Raw genomic sequence first — 16,630 nt, 5'->3', positions numbered from 1 at the left:
CTGCCCCCACTTCTGGATTCCCTACTAACTTCACTAGTGGAGGACAGAGGGGCCTCAGGGAATCCATAAATAGCAGCAACGGAAAGCTGCATTCATAATTGCTTTTCACTGAAACTGAGACAGAGCTAAAATTCTAGAATTGCACCATATTTAAAAATCCACCAACTTAGTTCAGATAGAAAGGCACTGTACCTGATAAAACTGGCGATGTACACATTGACAAAGGTGGCCATCAGATACTGGCAGTCAAAGCGATCCATGATGCCTCCGTGGCCAGGAATGGTATTGGCAAAGTCCTGTTGGAGACACGAGAAGGACTGGTGAGCCTGGCTCCGCCAAGATCTAACCCTGACCTACGGTCCCACCTCAACGTCCAGCTACTGTCCTGAGCAGCTGAGGGAAAGGGAAAGTGAGAAGTGGGCATTGACTCGAATGCGGAGGCTGTAATAGGACACAATCTTAGGAAATTACAGAATGTTGCTTTTGAAGGAAGATGTAAGATATGATTAACAAATAAACTGAAAATCCAACTACTGGACTGTTCTGGAAACACTGTCTTTTTACTTAACCTACCAAAATTCTGAGCATGGGTGAAGAAGAGCACACATTAAAAGCCTGGTATTTTGCAGGGGGTGGTGGTTGATGGGGTGGGGCAGAGGGAGGAAGGCAGAAGGTGGGTGAAGAGGGTCCTGGCTGGGAGACAATGAGAGGAACAGAGAAGAGGGTTTTCCTACTTTGATTTTAAAGGCTCGTTTGAATCCACTTGCAAAGAATCCTCCAAAGGGACCGATGAGCGAGGCAAAGGTGGACAGGGCAATGCTGTGAATCTGGAAGGGGTACATCCGGACGATTTTCTGAGAAGAATAAATGGAGTAAAAGTCAAGGTGCGTGCAGGCCTGGCCTCCCTACATGTTGACATAAACAACTCTTTATGCAACTGACTATATTTCCCCAAAAAAACATAATTAGTAAGAAGAATGATTTTTTTTTAAATCACTAATGTCTGGCTTAATAGAAGACATTAAGATATTCTACATTCCATTTTTTGTGATACCATGCTTTCCCCAAACTAAGATCTACTAGCCAGATCATCAGCTCTAATGCGTCTTTTGAAGCAAAAATTAATATAAGACCCGGTCTTACATTATACTATACTATATAAGACCTAGTCTTATATTATACTATATTATATTATATAAGACCTGGTATTATATTATATATTATATTATATTACCCAGTCTTACATCATATTAAAATAAGACCAAGTCTTATATTAATTTTTGCTCCAAAAGACACACTAGAGCTGATGGTCCAGCTAGGTCTTATTTTTTGGGGAAGCATGGTATGTTGTTTTGGTTGAAGTACATGAAGAAAATCCAGCCTTACACAGACATGTAGCTGAAAAAAGGAAGAGTATTTTAGTACTATCTTTTCAGATAATTATAGGCATTCTTTGACACTATACCAGAACTTGATAAGCGGTAGTTCCTTAAAAATGTGGTACAATATAGAATCTGAAATCCCACCAATGAAATTTTTGCACTCTTAAAATCCATTGTTCTATCTTGCACTTTGAGTGGATCTTTTACCCATGTGTGACTGAGTAATACCACGCACTGGCCATTTAGAAAATACTGGTTCCCTGAGTAACATCACTCTTCCAAATGTAGACACATTTCGCTATACAATGTCAAAACATTATACATTAAAATCACCACAGATCTCATCAGCAAATCCTTTAAGTATTAGGAAGCTGCGAAGCTCATAACAGCAGGCACAAACTTTACAAAATTCTACTTTTCACTTGAAAGTCATATTGTATCATTGGTTACAATTACAGTCAGTGGCTTCCGTTAAAGTAACAGGCTCGCTTTATCCATTTTCAAGAAAGATATCTGTCAAATATCCAAGTCTAAGACACTATAGTTTGTCAGTTCTTTTCAGGTAAAAATTATGTTTTTATGAAAAAGCAGCTAGTTCAGTTCATAAGTCAAACAAGTACCCACATGCTTTTCCCTTAGGTAAGCAAGTACTTCAGTATTTAGCAGAAGTGTTTTATGCAGACTTTCCATTTTGGTACTAAGAGTATTAGGAAAGGTGTATATCCAAGGGTCGAGATTTACTAAAATTAATAATGTTACTATTTCACCAAAGCCACTCTTAAAGGAACTGGCTAATCTTTCCTGAGGGTGTTGTGTGAGAAATCCTATGACTTAGTCTAGTTTGGTGCCACTGCCCTCACTCAAGCTAAGGTGCCAGCAGGTTTACCCATCACTGCTTCTGCACCATCACAGCAAATGTCAACACAATGAAAAAGGCAAATAATGTATTATTATGAAAACAGTTGTGACCTCATTGACCCCCTGAAAGGATCTCCAAAGCACACTTTGAGAGGCGCTGGTCCTAATGATTTGAAGTGGGAGGAAAGGTCGCCTCCTGCCCCGCCCCTGCACTCACTTGAACAATTCTCCCTCATCCCGGGGCTTACAGCTTTGGGGAGAGAGGAAGGTAGTGTTTTGGATGGAAAGCAGTGGTGGAGAGGGGCCTCTCTCTTTGCAGTCACTACCCCACTGAAGTTAGTTCCCCCCGTGGGAGTGGCACATACCCAGCCAATGGCCGACTGGATGACCTCAGGAAGGTTGTACTCATGCAGGCGAAACAGGTGCGAAGGCTCACAGTCCACGGTGAAGCTGTTGGTGTCATTGTTATACTCCACAGGGCAGACAAAGCATCTGTACCCAGACATCACATAGGACAGCTGAGGACGAAGAACAGAGGCAGGAAAGGAGACAGGTTCCGCCATGCTTCCTGGGCAGCAGGCACCTGGTTTGGCCATGTCCCTCACAGTGCCTAGCTCCCTCTAACTGTAAGCCATACACTCAACCAGGTTTAGGTTTCACCACATGTGCTTTCCCTGAACTGGGGAGGGAGGGGGACGGGACTCACAGCCCAGAGGTCTCACATATACTTGCCCAAACACCCAGGTCCTACAGGAATCCAGGAAAGACCTGAGGAACGTGGGCAAAGAACTCTAAGAAGTTTCTCCCCACTTGGGGGGAGCCACAGTCCGTTTTTCTCAGGATCTCTAAACTGCGCTAACTGGAGGCAGGCAGTAGGGGAATGGTACAGTGAGAAGCAGGCAGCCAGGAGAAAGAAGGCGGAAGAGCAATACGGCAGGGAAGTCAGCCGTGAAGGACAGCTGGACAACACTGTGAAGGGGAGATGGCCTAGGGTCAGAGCAGGGAGTGATGCTCTTGAAAGGGCTGGAGGATGGTCCACCTACGGGCAGGGCACACACAGGAGAAAATCTGGGCGGGAGTGGCATATGTCTCCTCACTTGGCATATCTCACCTTACCCCTTCCTCTCCGGGGTGAATCACCCTGACCTTGAAAAATGAAATGCCTGGACAAGAACGCCACCCGCTGAGTGGTGCCACCCCTCAGCATGAGAGAAGCACAAGGTGCGTACAGCCCCTGCTCCTCGACTGCCAAGACCCCAGTTGAAAACTGGTGGATGAGGGACAGCTGGTACTGCTTGTGCGAGTTACGGAGTGTGGCACGCTGGTGCCCCTCTTCAGGGCAAGGTCCCCATTCAGTAGGACAGAGTCCTTGGCCTTTGAAGACATGCTCTCTAGCCCTGGACAGGCTTTGAAGCTGGGCGTGAGGCCTCTGTCCACTCCCTGGCCCGGCCAGCAGCCACCACCTACCAGAAGGCCAAACAGCACGGTAGCAAAGAAGCCCCCGATGAAGCCTTCCCAGGTCTTCTTTGGGGACAGCTGTGGACAGAGAGCAAGTTCTTAGCAAAGGGCATTTTGATAACTCTGGCTTTGGGAACAATGAATACTTGCTTGAAAACCTCACTGTTAACCACCTTCCCTTCCAAATACCCCTATGCTTGGTTGGTTTCCTTGTTCTCTGCCTGATTCACCTCAGTTTCCCTTCTGTTTTAATTGGTCATTCAAATCATGTATTTATATTATAAACAGTATGCTAATTAATGGCAACACTCAGATTCAAATTAAAAACCCCAAAATGTGTCTATACAATCTATAAAAGTATTTTCTTTATTAGCTATTTTCTTCCTGTGGGTAGTTGTCAATGTTTTCCTTTGGCTTTTCTCTTAAAACTAATTTAGTGCCAGCCTTTCTCCAGGATGACATTGAAGACATACACACCAGCTAGATCTCCTCTGTCTCCCAAGCGGATCTACTCGTATTGAAAGCACCACCCTTCCCTTATGGTGATATTTTATGTGCGAGCAGTCCGTTTACCTTGATGAGTGGGGTCCGACCAAAGAAGAATCCAAACATATAGGCCATGATGTCATTACAGATCACACAAGAAATGGGGACAATGAACCTAGGAAATAACCCAAAGGATCAACTCTACCAAGATGATGATAATACCTCAAAAGTCCATACCATTCATAAATTCCAGTACCAAAATAACCTATAAAGTACTTGTTACCCATTAAGAAATAAACTTTAAAAAAAGAAATACTAAATAAGCTGCACTTAATACCTGGCACGTAGCAGGAATTCAAATATTGACTGAATGACTACTGAACAAATAAAGGTGGCAGACTATAAAACGTCACTTGTTCTTTTTTGATTATAAAGTAATCTATGTACATGATAATATAAACAGTAAAGCAAAGAAAAAGATTAAAGTTTTCCTACCCCTATCCATTCCCCAAAATAGCCATTTTTAATCATTTCTGATTTTCCTTCTTTTAATAGTTGCTTCCATAATTCTAATATACCAGGGGTGCCAAAAAAGATGTATGCAAGTGGACACTTTGGTCAATGTTGCTCAAGCAGTAGTTCGCTGTAATCAGAAGTGTCTGGACGCTGATGGTAACCACTTTGAGCACCTCTTGTAATTGCAGAAGTCAAGCGTGACTTGTATTCATCTTTTGTTATAAGTATATATTATTACAATTTTAAAACAGTTTTCCTCTCTTAAAATGTGTATACATATTTTTAGCACCCTCTGTATTTTATGTCTAGTTCATAACTTACCTTTTTCTTTTTTTTAACTGTTTATTACTAGCTCTAGGTGAGCCCTACCTCTCCCTGGGACTACCATGAGGGCAAAATCACCATCTATACACAGCGATTTCCTCTCTACCTCCCCCGCTGGTCTAGTCATCCCTACCATGAAAAAGGGGGCAGTTTCCATACTTGTACCATCACCTGCCTCTCCTCACTCTCTACTCTCTGACAATCACTTTTTATTTTTTATTTCCTCTATTACAGTGTAACACACTAGACATAAATCTCGATTTCCTGGCCTATCAACTATAGGCAAAATTTTCTGACTTCTGGTTAAGGGAGGGATTCACAGCCTCTGTATCCTCCCACTACCCCCCCACCAGCCACACATAACATTTACTTTGTCAAGGCTTCTAGGACATACTCTCTATTCTACAACTATAATTTTAAGTCTTGTAAGTTGAGTCTGAAAACCAGTAACTAGAGATTTTAATATTACTCACTGTATACACAAGTGGCATATCTGGCCCTAAAGATGAGGACGTAGCATGTGCTACTGTTAAGAAACATCTGGGTGGGGGGTGGGAGATGAAGGTAAGGGGGATCAAATATATGGTGATGGAAGGAGAACTGACTCTGGGTGATGAACACACAATGGGATTTATAAATGATGTAATACAGAATTGTACACCTGAAATCTATGTAATTTTACTAACAATTGTCACCCCAATAAATTTAATTAAAAAAAAAAAAAGAAACATCTAACAAAAACTCAGAAAGAAGGGAAGAAACTCTATGCCCCCCACTGCATTGTAATTTCTTTAATTTCAATAATACATAAGTCTAACATTTACATGAGCTAGTCTCTGTTCTAAGCACTTTACATGTATTTACTAATTTATTCCTTAGGAGGTGGGCAGTACTGTACCCTCATTCTGAGATCTGGAAACAGAGGTGCAGTCTGGGGTCCTATCCACAATACTTTAATATTTCTCTTATATACACTAAGATACACCTTCATTTCTTTACTAAGACTATCCAATTGCTGATTTCTATCAATGCTAATAGATTTCCTGTTGAAACCATTGCATTTCTGGAATAAAATCTACTAAGTAACAGTACAGTCGTGCACCACTTAACTACAGGGATACATTCTGAGAAACACATTCTTAGGCAGTTGCGTCCTTGTGCGAACATCACAGAGGGCACTTGCACGAACCTATATGGTACAATCTAGGCTGTATGGAATAGCCTATTGCTCTGTGGGGGAGGAAAGATAATTTTCCCTCTACCCTTCTGGGTTTTTGGCCAAGACATCCCTGTAATAAAAAACAGATAACAGGAGAAAATCAAACAAAAGTTTAATAACATGTATACCAAGAAAACTGAGTAACTGGCCAAAATGGCTAAAGCCACCACTTTAACTACCATCTTCAGCTGAAGACAAAAGATGTTGGGGGTAGAAGGAGTCAGTTAGGGAAGGCTGTCAGGACAAGCAAAGTAAATAAGGGTAAGATTGTTATGAGATTTAAGTCCATTCTCTTCTGCATTTACAGGAGTTTGTAGAGATAAGATCATGCCTCTCTTTCCAGGTATAGCAGGGAGACACCCTTACAAACGTAAATGTCTTTTACAAAGGGTAACTTCTACTTGGTTTTCAGAGCTTCTCCCATGTCTGCTGTTTCTTAAAATTAACCAGCCTAAAATAATCCTTATGTCAAATACAGCTATTTGGGGGTGACAAATTCTGTTCCCTTAAAGCTCCTAGGCTACAAATCTGTACAGCATGCTACTTCACTAAATACTGTAGGCAATTGCAGCACAATGCTAAGTATCTGTGTAATGCATCATGCTACCACTTCACCAGGCGATAGGAATTTTCTGTTCCATTGTGACGACCATAGTTGTGGGGACAGAGTCCCAGGGAGCAGTTTCCAGGCTCTCGCCCTCACATGGAAAGGTGCTGGTTCGGGTAGTAGGTGGCCATCAGCTGCGACCAGTTAGCCATTGGCCACTGATGTAACTGCCGTGGCTGAGCTAGCAAGAGCGGATTGCTGTTAGCAAGGAGGTTGGTTAGTTCACAGAGAAGTGGACGGCAGATTGCGGATAATGTGGCTCCTGCTTCCTGTGTCTGCAACCCAGCCGCAGCTAGAATATAGTGGTATGACTCCCCTATTTATGGCTCCATGGGTGTTCCTTTTGGTCTCACCATGTCCTACGTTCTTATGCTGGGAGAGGGACCAGAGACACCGCATGACAATAGTATACGTGGTCTGTCATGGACCGAAACATTAAGTGGTACATGACTATATACATTCTTCGGATACATTGCCAGATGTCATTTGCTAAGTTTATTTAAAATGGTTTATCTATAATCATAAAATAAATCAGCATATCATTCTTGTTTCTCCTTCCCTATGCTTATCAGCTTTAGTAAGGGTTAGATAAAACTCAGCTGTTATCACGGATCCTTTATCCAGGTGTGGATTTTTATGCAATTTTCAAAACTGTTCTATAATTGTTATCTATTCAAGTTTTGTTCTTCATGACTTTTAGTGGTTTACATTTTGCCAGGAAATCATAAAAATTTCCTCTAGGGTTTCAGACTTGTGGCCATTCAGTTGCATTGTCTTTGATTCTTTTAAATAGCCCCATACCTATTAGTTTAGAACTGTGGTTCTCAAAGTGTAGGTCCCGACCAGAAACATCAGCATCACCTGGGAATGTACTAGAAATTCAAATTCTCAGCCCCACCCCCCACCCCGAGATCCACTGAAGCAGAAATTCAGGGGTGGGGCCCAGCAATCTGTGTTGAACGAGCTCGGCAAGGGATTCTGATGTAGCTCAAGGTGAGAACCATTGGCTTAGAAGGTAAGGCACTTTTACATGAGAAACATTCACAAAATAAAAGGGGAAACCCTGCCCTCACTTACCAGATCATTCCTTCAAACAGGTTGTGGATAATGAGATGTGACTGGGTTACAACAATCAGTAATGTTACATGGGTCCAGCCAAACTGCAAAAGAAGAAAAAGAATCAACTTTACCTATCAGTTTACCTTGAAAGGAACTTCAAATAACAGTAAATACCAAAACAGAAAATTGCTGAGGCGTAGGTAGGAACTATAATCTGCTTCTGCACTTGTCTTATTAGAAGTGAAAAGGTATGCAACAGGCCTCTGGAAGAAACTTTGTCCCCCAGCTAGAGTCCCCATCAAAAGTTGGGATCACATGGTCCTGAGTCCTTCTGTGCTCCGCAAACCTGGGTACTTCTCATTTTCTTAGTATTCGTTGAGTGCTTGGGGCACTCAGAAAGAGGATGTGTTCAAGTTGAAGGAATGATATAGCTGGTAGGGTATCTGTGGACGATGCCTAAAGCTTCACCTTGAGCCCTACCTGGAGCCCACCTTCAGGTCCTGTGGAGAGATCACTTAGGGTAACAGTGATTGGGCCTAGCTGGATGTCTAAGAGCTGCCAAATTTAAACGGGCCCTCTTCCTTCATGCCCTGGGTTCTAGATACACACAGAACAGACTGCACTCCGGAGTTTTGATTTACTACAGAAAGGATGAGAGGCTTGTTGAGTTTCTGCAAAACTTCATTTAAGCCAAGAATTCTCTCTCTCTCTGTCTCTCTCTCTGACACACACACACACACACACACACACAAAACTTCCCTTACCATGTAGAACTGCAGGCGATAATGCTTCTTGACCAGACTCAGCACAAACATGCAGAATCCTGGTTTGAGGAGGGAGGAGAAAGGGCAAAACGATCACATTCTGCATTTATCTTTGTCCTAGTGATTTCCTTTATCTGTGTTACATGGTCCTTTGGCTCATTTCCTGGTAGCAGGTAACCAGTGCAGAATCCCAAAGCCAGGGAGGGGGTGGAGGGGGGAACGAGTTCTTCAGACAGCAGTCAGAAGGACAAAATTACTCCTTCAAGACAATCAAAGGAAGGCCTATCTTTAAATCTGGCAGACTACACTCAAGTTAGGCCACTGTTCACCAGATAAGAATGTTCCGGCTCTAGAGCAGGGGCCAGCAAACAAGTCAGGCCAGCTGCTTGTTTTTATAAATAAAATGGCACTGGAACACAGCTATGCCCACTTGTTTACATTTTGTCTGTAGTTGCTTTTGTGCTACAACGTCAGAACTGGGAAGTTGCAACAGAGACCCGGGTCCCCAAAGCCTAAAATATTATCTGGACCTTTAAGAAAAAGTTTGCTGACCCTTGTCCCAAGAGGTCAGGTGGAGGGCGGACCCACCAGGTATGGGTTCAAGGCCACCCTGACCTGTCTCACACACTGACCCATATGTGGCAACAAGCATCTGCAGCCTCGCCCCCTTCTCCAGGAAGGAAGGGGACTTTTACCCAGAAGTATGCTGGGCCCCTCAAAAGCAGCCCTGCCCAGAAGACAGCATGCTGCTGTCCCACACACCCCTGAGCTCCCCGTGGGGGCTGCTTTCAGGGTCTGAGTCATGCCCTCTGAATGGCCTCAATGTCAGTAGGCCCCCTGGCAATGGACTGTGTATGTTAATAGCCAGGTGTCATTCACAGAGCTGATCAAACACAGGTTGAACAGATTTGGGTCAGAACAGATTTCTCACGCGCCTCAAACTAGCTTTGAAGCAACAAGGAAAAACACGAGCCTGCTTAGAACTAGTGTACAGTCTGAATTGAGTTTAGATCGACCTAACTCTGTATTGTGTGTCAAGTTTTAATGTGTCTGATTTAATCCTCATAGTAACTCCACAGTTTAAGCTCCCAGCCCCTCTGAAGTCACAGTCTCTTCAAACCTAAATCAGTAAAGTTCCCACCACACTGCAACCTTAGTCTCCTAAGAAGTCTCTCCTAGAGACGGACACTTGTTTTTATACGTAAGTTCCTGGGTGGTTTTCTTTCAGTCACACCGCAGGATCTCTGCCAACTGGCAAATCATGACAGGATCGTGCTCTGCTGTCCTCCAACAGAGGCTGGGACACACAGCACATGGCACAGACTGCAGCCCCCACACCCACAAAGCCCCTCTGTCTCACTTCTCTTAGTCAAGAGTTGCTACAGCTCCTGTCAGGCGGAGCCGTCAGTTCTGACCTCTGCACAGGCAGAGTAACCATCATCAAAACTTTACATTAACCAAAAAATTCCCCAATTCCTACTCAGCAGACAAGAACTGATGAGCTCCCCTATGCATACCTATTAGGTAGAGAGTAAAGGAAATGAATCGGTGGTATTTGCTGAGAATCCGCAAAGGCTCCTCTCTCTGGACCAGCGTGAAGAAGTAATCCGTCACTGTTTCACCATAGAAGAAGTAGTTTACACACAGCAGAAAGTACCTGTAAATAAAGACGGGTCATTGCCAAAGGGAGCACAGGGGCCTTGTCCTTTACAGCAAGGCTATCAGAACACCCCGAGGAGAAGACCAAAATAGCAGGCCCCCAATCCTGAGTACACTGGTACGCTGTTCTCTAGTGACACTATAGGTGAGAAGTTTATCTAGAAACTTGTGGCAGCTTTCATCCACCTTCCATTTATCACAAACTTGGGATTTAGTTTTTGCCCTTTTGTAGTGAGTCCACACCTAACCTAAGCCACTCAAATCGTAAAACAATGCTCCAAAACACGCCTCATCCTGCCTCCCAGTCTTATCTCCACTCTCCCAACAGAAACTCTGCGTGTCCATCAAGATGGTTCACTGCGCTTTGCCACCCGTCCACTTTGCTCCTGTCTTTTCCCTGCCTGGAGCATCCTCTTCACTCATCTTCTTCACTCGCTGCTCAAATACCATTTTCTTTTCTTTTCTTTTCTTTTTTTTAAGTGTGTTTTTCCAGGACCATCAGCTTCAAGTCAAGTAGTTGTTTCAATCTAGTTGTGGAGGGCACAACTCACAGTGGCCTATGTGGGGTTGGAACCGGCAACCTTGTTGTTAAGAGCACCGTGTTCTAACCAACTGAGCCATCCAGCTGCCCCTCAAATACCATTTCCTTCATAAAACCTTGCCCAACCTGTTATCTGCCTCCCCAGTCTGCTTTCTTCTAAGGAAGATTCCAGATTCCTGGCAACTACTAAAGAGTCCTCAAAGGCCAGCCACACAGTCTGGCCTACGAAATACTCGGGTCTTAAAGGCACTATGCAAGTGTGTGGCGACAGAGTCCCAGAGAGCAGTTTCTAAGCTCTCGGCCTCACGTGGGAAGGTGCTGGCTTGGGTAGTAGATGGCCATCAACTATAACCAGTTAGCCATTGGCCACTGATATAACTGCTGTGACTGAGCTAGCAAGCGCAGATTGCAGTTAGCAAGGGGTTGGTTGGTTGGTTGGTTGGTTGGTTGGTTGGCAGAGAAGCGGACAGCAGATTGCGGATCGTGTGGCTCCTGCTTCCTGTGTCCCCAACCCAGCCGTCAGCAAGACTATAGTGGTGACTCCCCTATCTATGGCTCTGTGGGTGTTAGTTTTTGGCATCACCATATCCTGCATTCTTGTGCAGGGAGCAGGACCAGAGTCCCTGCATGACCAAGTGCATGGCCATCACTGCCCTCCCACCTACTGCCACTGTAAGTATCCACCACAAAACACTTTATCATCCAAATGTGTTAAGAGTCCCTATTGGGCCTGAGAGCTTACCAGCTGAGGGTCCTGAACCAGGGCAGGTCATAGGAGTGGTAGACATTGTAGCCAATAGTGATAATCTCGTGGAAACACTTTATCTGAACACACATCACCTGCAGGACACAGAAGAATTAGAACACTTGCTAACTCCCCAGTTGTTACAATCTTTGGAAACAGAAGCTAACAGGTCATGGGACTTCAAGAAAAACCACTGTATTTAAGAAAAATGTCCAAAAGTGATTGGGCTCGCCTCCTCTTTTCTCTCTCATACCATCCCACATGGAATGGAGCCCTTTAAGTCACATGGAGTAGATCCAATTTCTCACAATAAATACACGTTCCTAAAATTTCAGTTAACTTTTTTATTCTAGAACCTCCCAGGACTCAATCAATTTCTTCCCCTTTTGCCTTTAAATAGACATACTTGAAAAGCCCCAACTACTGTACTCAGAGTCAGCTGTCAGTCATCTGACCCTGTCCATGACAGTGAGAAGACTAAGAGAGAAGCACTGTGGTTTATGATTTCTTAATGAAAGGCCGAAGCCTATGAGTGAGGACCCAGGAAAACAAGAAACAAAACCAAGAATCACAGTCACAGCTGGGGTCACAGCATAATCAGTGGAAATCACAAAATGAAGAGATCTTTAACCACATACAAATGGCCCATGCTAACATCCCTCCAGTTGGCTGTGAAAGGTGAGAAGTCACAGATATTCTAAAACAGGCATGTTCTGAAGAGCCTGGACCCCAAATGATACCCAGAACCAACCCAACACGTAGCACTTCAGACGAGTGACCCTGCAGGAAAAACTGAAGGCAGCAAATAGCACGCAAATGGCACTTACAATTATCATTAAAACCATTGGTCCCAGGTAAATGATGACGAAGAAAAATGCAATCATGGCCAAAGTCAGGATGCCTCTCACCCACCAGTTCTTCCATCTAAGTTAGAGAGGAGGGAAGGAGAAAACACGTTAAAAGCCCAGAGTGGCTCTTCCTTGGAGGACAGGGCCGGAGGTCAGTGCTTTCCAGAAGCGCCTCCTTCACCCTGACAGATGCAATAGCCACACGCTGGCAGGAGTAGAGCCATGAGAGCCATGGCCTCAGCCACACCAAACTCAGAGGGTGTTCCAAGGCCTACAGCAAAATACACCCAGCTTGTATCTTAACGAAGGAATCGGGCAAAAATCCCACTGGAAATGTAGTGCCCTCTACTTCTGTATCTGCTTGGATGGCTTCTATGGCTGTCTCTATCTGAAGAAAAAACTATAAACATTTTCCAGGCAGTGGAATCCTAATTGCCCTGCCCCTGCATCGTTATGGTGATAATATGACAGAATGATAATAATACCTATCACAAATATGCACCTGACACTTTTATAAGGACTTTACGTATTTACATTAATTCATTCAACTCTCAATACTAGTTACCAGCTTTTCCAGATGAGGAAATGGACAGGCCGTACAGCTGTGAAGTGGAAGCTGGGATGCGGGTCCTGGGAGTCTGGCTCCAGAACCCAAGCCCTTCCTACACAACACAACCTTTCAAAGGGACACGTGTGTGGGAGCCACCACACATAGGAACGCTTTTAGAAAATGTTTTGGGGTCTTACAGTTTGTATTTTTAATCTACCCACATAGCTGGTGTACAGCGAACAGAGTCTCACGAACAGAATTTTAACCCTGGATTCACCCAAGTAGAAATATTTCTCGATTCTTCTGGGATAATTTTAAAATGTCCACAACGGAGGTGTGTGAGCGAGAGAAAACTAAATGTTGAACTGGAAGCTTGGGCTCCTCTGTGAAAAGCAGCCCACCCACCAGTCACAAACCCTAAGGACCATTTGTCGTCACGTGCTGTCAGTCTTGCCCACCACCACCTCTGTCCACGCTTTCCTCCTCCTTGGATGGCCTCGCCCAGCCCAGCCCAGAGCACCCTTCAAGGGCCAGACCCTTCCAGGCTGTTTTCGCAGTGGCTATTAAGCCTAGATGACACTCAGTGGAGCCCTGGGCGGAGGCAAGGGGGACGGTCGCCAATGCCAGTGGGCCTGCCCCACACACCTTGCCAGGGCTCTCTGAGGGCCCTGGGTCTCCCAGGGCGCTTGGACACAGAGCAAGGCCCCCAAAAGCACCTGCACCAGTAAGCCCAGTTACCTTGAAGACAAGTTGGAAAGGGCCCTGTTGAGGACCTCCGGGGTATCGTCTGCAGAGGTTACGAGAGGAGCAGCTTCTGCTCGGCTCTCACTGTCCGATGCAGTCTCTCCATCTACCTTTGTATCTGGCTCTGACTCCTACACGGCAGAAAAACAGAAGAGGAAAAGGTGAAAAATGCTGAGTAGGATACTGAGAAGTACACACCTGTCACAGGAGATCTGTGGGAAAAGACTGGAACACGGCCTGAGGACCTGGCAGAGTCAGGTGACACAACAGATGGGACTCACAGCGTCCCGACACTGTTCTGACATGTGCCAAGGTGGCCGGCTCTCTGCTGCAGGAGAGGCAGGCACCTGTGGGAGGAAGGATTAGAAACAGCCAGGTCTGCTCAAGCCCCCTGCCTTAGAGGGGAGTGGTGGAAGGGACAGTCCACAGAGGGACAAAGCGCCTCTTTTTGTATCCACAGAATGCAAAAGGGGACTGTGACTGGACTTCATCCAGGCCTCATTCCTGATCCTACTACTCAAGAGCTTTTATTTCTTAGGGGAATTTAGGGTAGTGGCTGCGTGAAGAGGTTGAGGAGAAATGAAATCACTTAGAATTAGACAGTAACAATACTAATTAGTATTTGTATAGCCCTTTATTGTATTACTGGGAAATGACATTGAACCTCGGCTCTTCTCTTGTTGAAGGAAAGAATTCAATTAAGAGACAGAATTTTGTGCAGAATAAAACAGCCCAGAAATTTATTAGTAAAATGGAATAACATGGCGTGGGCTGACCCAAAGGAAGGAAGCAGCTTTGCCTTATATCATATAAAGGCTTTTATTCCTATGAGTAGGATCGCCTCCCCCTCTCCCTTCCCTTATCTCTTTCTCCCGCGAGGTGCCTAGTCTTCTCTGGCTCTCTGTGATTTAGAGGTATGTGTAAACCTGGAATCCTGTTGGGCTAGTAAAGTACTGGTGATCCTGACAAACAGGACGTGCCCCCCTTCCTCTAACAACGTATCTCTTTGATTTACAGGTATGTGTGACCCTGGAGTCCTGCTGGGCGGCTGCCAGGGGTCTCGACCCAGGTAGGAACTGCAGCAAAGGGCTTTCTAAACCAGGACTAAACTTCTCCTTTCTTTCTTTCATTCTTTCTTTCTTTCTTCCCTCCCTCCCTCCCTCCTTTCTGTCATCTACCGTATCACCTTGACAGTTTTTAGAGCATTTCTCCTATCTGTGAACCTCAGAGCAGTTCTGGGAGGAAGGGAAGGAACAGAGGAAGATCCATATTTACAAATGAAGAAACAGGGGCTCTGAGAAGCTCAATGGCTGGCCCCAAATCTCCTATGAATGTAGGTCTTCTTTTATTTAAGCATCTTGGAATGCATTTTATTGTTCAGTAAGAAATTCAAAACGGGGCCGGCCCAGTGGCTCAGGCGATTAGAGCTCCATGCTCCTAACTCCAAAGGCTGCCGGTTCGATTCCCACATGGGCCAGTGGGCTCTCAACCACAAGGTTGTGGGTTGGACTAACAACGGCAACTAACAACAGCAACTGGACCTAGAGCTGAGCTGCGCCCTCCACAGCTAAGCTTGAAAGGGCAACAACTTGACTTGGAAAAAGTCCTGGAAATACACACTGTTCCCCAATAAAGTCCTGTTCCCCTTCCCCAATAAAAAATTCTTAAAAAAAAAAAATTCAAAACAAAGTAAACTAGAAATGGCAAAAGGATGTTTCACCGCATCTTCAAAGATTTTGTTAGGTACATGTGCAAACACAGAAACAATTACATGTTTTTTTAAGTTGAACTAACAATTTGAATTTCCCTTATATGAAGTTGAGCACCATTTCATGTTTATTGGCCCTTTGGTTACCTTTTGTGAAATGTCTGTCAAGTCACTGCCAGTTTTCTACTGAGTTTTCTGCCTTCCTTTTTATTGATTTGTAAGATTTTTTTTTTATACATTCCAGATTTAAGCACTTTGTGTCACTGATATGTCCTCCCAGCCACCTCTAACCCCACTCCCATCCGAGTCATTCGTTCCCTCTAACACTCAGACTCCTCTCTCTGGGCACTGGCCACAATGGGGACTTAGAGGGAGATGTTTGTAATTGTCTATTGCTCCCTAAAGACGGGACCCAAGACACCTTGTTCTCATGACATCCCAAAGCCTGGCACACGGCAAAATACTAATGGATGGAAGAATGGCGGGAGGGAGCCAGGAGTTAATTCCAGGGATGGTAAAGAGATATCAAGCTCCTGCCCTTGTGGAAACAGCTATTTCTAAATTAAATTACAACAGTGATGACACCGCAAAACAGAAGGCCTAAGTAGCACGAAACTGCTGATACAAAAGGGACAGCTAGCTGGCTTTGGTAAAGGACCTATAGGACCTGAGGGAAAGAGCTACAGCTTCTGATGATGGAGTTGCTGCTCTTTGCCACAACTGAACCAGGTGGCTCTAGACAAGTCACGTAAGTGACATCAGTGTCCTCACCTTATAAAAGGGGCCCAGAAAGGGCCCTCCTTACCTGTGGGGGGTCACTGAAGAGATACAACCAAACTCCCACCCAGGGCGGTGTCCCATTCTACCACCCCGAAAAGTTCTGAAACCCAGCAAGGCCTCCAGAACCATCCCTCTCCGGTGAGCCTGCAGGACGACTGAGGCATTCCGAACAGCTTTCCAGCCTTCACGTTGTTAACACTAACACCCACACCCACCGGCAACCATCTGGACTGGGAGGTAAGGATGCTGCTGCGTGATTATCTAGATCTGACCCCTAAACCAAGGGCCTTCGACACACAAGGACCTGGCACCACAGAGGCCTCCCGGCAGATGCTCTCGGGAGTATCTAGACGCCACAGGGACTGAGCTTGAACACAGCAGG

At 44.9% G+C, this 16,630-nt stretch overlaps 1 protein-coding gene across 1 annotated transcript in view; it reads right to left on the bottom strand.

Moving 5' to 3' along the window:
* Positions 1-16,630, bottom strand: part of CDS2 (CDP-diacylglycerol synthase 2) — a 49,819-nt gene that overhangs the window by 6,846 nt on the left and 26,343 nt on the right. Inside the window, exons 2-12 of the mRNA XM_019733760.2 lie at positions 13,755-13,891; positions 12,446-12,542; positions 11,616-11,713; positions 10,191-10,330; positions 8,674-8,732; positions 7,928-8,010; positions 4,272-4,359; positions 3,708-3,776; positions 2,606-2,758; positions 735-854; positions 193-296 (exon numbers count right to left, since the gene is read on the bottom strand). Of these exons, the coding sequence (XP_019589319.1) occupies positions 193-296; positions 735-854; positions 2,606-2,758; positions 3,708-3,776; positions 4,272-4,359; positions 7,928-8,010; positions 8,674-8,732; positions 10,191-10,330; positions 11,616-11,713; positions 12,446-12,542; positions 13,755-13,891 (1,148 nt within the window). The remainder of the gene's footprint in view (positions 1-192; positions 297-734; positions 855-2,605; positions 2,759-3,707; positions 3,777-4,271; positions 4,360-7,927; positions 8,011-8,673; positions 8,733-10,190; positions 10,331-11,615; positions 11,714-12,445; positions 12,543-13,754; positions 13,892-16,630) is intronic.

Source organism: Rhinolophus sinicus, linkage group LG13 (assembly GCF_036562045.2).
Source record: "Rhinolophus sinicus isolate RSC01 linkage group LG13, ASM3656204v1, whole genome shotgun sequence".
Lineage (NCBI taxonomy): Eukaryota > Metazoa > Chordata > Mammalia > Chiroptera > Rhinolophidae > Rhinolophus > Rhinolophus sinicus.
Note: the sequence above shows the minus strand (reverse complement) of the source record. Positions and strands in the feature narration are given on the sequence as shown.